The 2,392-nt window shown below is 33.9% G+C and overlaps 1 protein-coding gene across 1 annotated transcript; it reads right to left on the reverse strand.

Moving 5' to 3' along the window:
- Window positions 1–903: 903 nt before the first annotated feature.
- Window positions 904–2,025, reverse strand: LOC109341443 (36.4 kDa proline-rich protein-like). Its single transcript, XM_019579354.1, has 2 exons — window positions 2,010–2,025; window positions 904–1,286 (listed from the first exon to the last, which is right to left on the reverse strand). Exons 1-2 carry the CDS (start codon window positions 2,023–2,025, stop codon window positions 904–906), a joined length of 399 nt encoding a protein of 132 aa, XP_019434899.1.
- Between the last annotated feature and the right edge of the window lie 367 nt (window positions 2,026–2,392).

The following is a 2,392-nucleotide window of genomic DNA, read 5'->3' on the forward strand; positions in this document are numbered from 1 at the left end:
AACATAAGAACTTATCTAAGTAGTTCAAATACATAAGAATTTGAGAAATACATTCATCATTCAAAATGATCTTGTCTCCTCAAGAATTTGTTAATACTTAGTTTGTATTTCTTGTTAATTGTTTATGTGCAAATCAAACCAAAAACCATCAAAATATGTTGAACTCATTATTTGGGCATTGACATGTTCATATGATTCATTCTATTAGGCAATTCCTTGTGGTTCGACATAACCCTATACTATACTACAATTGAATCTTGAAATAGGTGTAAATTGTAAAATAGTAAAGTGTTATCACTAAAATTTATTTGTTGAAAGGGAGTAAATATATAAAGGTCACTTAACTTTATTATTCTTTTGTTCTTTATTTATTTATTTGTTTCTAACAACTAACTATTCATCACTTTTGTACATTAGAATACCATTAAACTGGTGTTGGAATTTAGTCCACAAAACCGAGATGGTCTTCAAAGGTACTTAATAATTATGTAATAGGGGATTGCTTCAATACCATTGTACCAGCGTTAGAATTTATTCTAACAAAGGAGATGGGGAAAAGAAGGAATAACTTATTCACATGATTATTTAAAGTAAGTTACAACTGTAATATTCTTGAAACCATTATACCGACGTTGGAATTTATTTGAACAAAGCCGAGATGGTGAACAAAGAATAAAACCGAGTTCACTTACTTAACAAAATAAAGAGAACACACCGAGAAGAGGAATTTCTCCTTTCAACAAATTGGCGCCATTTCCAGGGACAATTTGTTGAGAGAGGAAAAACCTTCTCTCAAATAAAATATTTGAACAGTCTAATACGATGAATTTTTGTTTAAAATTAGGATTAGAGTTTAATTTTCATATAGTTAGTATAATAATTAGATGACAGTACAAAATATTTTTACCCTGGAGATGATGGTGGAGTAACGATCACCGGGATATGAATGAGGGGTGGTATATAGGGTTTCTTGCAGCTTGACTTTAATGGAAGGACCTCATTTGCTTCGGATGTTTGTGATGGAGATTGGGGCTCTTGCTCTTGTCCCGGAGATGATGGTGGAGAGACGATCATTGGGATAGGAATGAGGGGTGGTTTATAGGGTTTCTTGCCACTTGACTTTGACTGAAGGTAAATGTCATTTGCTTCGGATGGTTGTGGTGGAGAGTAGGGCTCGGGATCTTGTCCTGGAGATGATGGTGGAGAGACAATCACTGGTATAGGAATGAGGGGTGGTTTATAGGGTTTCTTGCGAGTTGACTTTGATGGAAGGTAAATGTCATTTGCTTCAGATGGTAAAATTGAAGAATATAATTGAAAGTGCAAAGTGTCAAAGATTGCACTAGCAATGTTTTGCCTATGTTTTGATGAAGACAATGAGTTAGTAAAAGCTTGAAGATGACTCAACAATCAACATGCCTAGAACTCATTGGTCATATGTGGACTAGGTTATATCAATAGAGTTATATTTCTAAGTAGTCTGGGGTCTGTGCCTTAGTTAGTGAGTATGGGTTAGGTAAACCTAGACGCAAGTCTCACAAGCCATTAATATTGACATATCATACTCATGAGGCATATCATCTAGTTTATTATATGTTCATGCATTAATCATACATGTTATATGTGCATATTAGGCATAACATTATTGCTAAAATATGTATAGGAGTCAAGCATAACATATAAGTAGTTTACCATTTACTCACATATTGTAATATGATGGTTAATCAATTAACATGGTGACTTAATCAATTAACGTGTTTGTTTTCTGTTTTAACTGCATAACTGAAAATAATGGTTTGCATAGCCAAATCTGTTTTGTATAAGTTCTGGGAAATTGTAGAAACGTGTAGAATTGCATATTGTTGTTTAGAAACCATTAGAGAGCATATTTTCGTGATTTAATGTATTATATGCATAAGAGGGATGCATGTGTGAGAAAGAGAGATTAACATGCTTAGTTCATATTCTTTATGATGTATTGCATGTAGTTTTCATGGGCTTAATCTCACTCATTCTTTCTTGCATGTTCGTGCATTCTGATTAGAGATTATAGAGAAATATTTTGCGTTATATGTTTTGTATTAACTCGCATACATTCATGATGGCTTGTGTTACTTGAGTGTGGGTTAATCTTTGAGTTTTTATTGTTGTAATTTGAGCATATTTGTGCTTAGTAAAACTTTGTTTTTGTTTACTGTTTTGTGCTTTGGGTTTTGTCTCTTGGTGTCTTACCACCATTAAGGTTGAGTGAATCTTCACCAAGACATGGAGGTCTTGAATTTAGAGTGAGAATCTTGGCCAGGGCTAGATCGCGAGAAAGGTTTTCTTGGGCGATAGGGATAGTTAGACCAAGGTTAGAGGTTCATGAAATTCAAGAAAGAAGCGTCTAGAG

Source organism: Lupinus angustifolius, unplaced genomic scaffold (genome assembly GCF_001865875.1).
Source record: "Lupinus angustifolius cultivar Tanjil unplaced genomic scaffold, LupAngTanjil_v1.0 Scaffold_463, whole genome shotgun sequence".
NCBI lineage: Eukaryota > Viridiplantae > Streptophyta > Magnoliopsida > Fabales > Fabaceae > Lupinus > Lupinus angustifolius.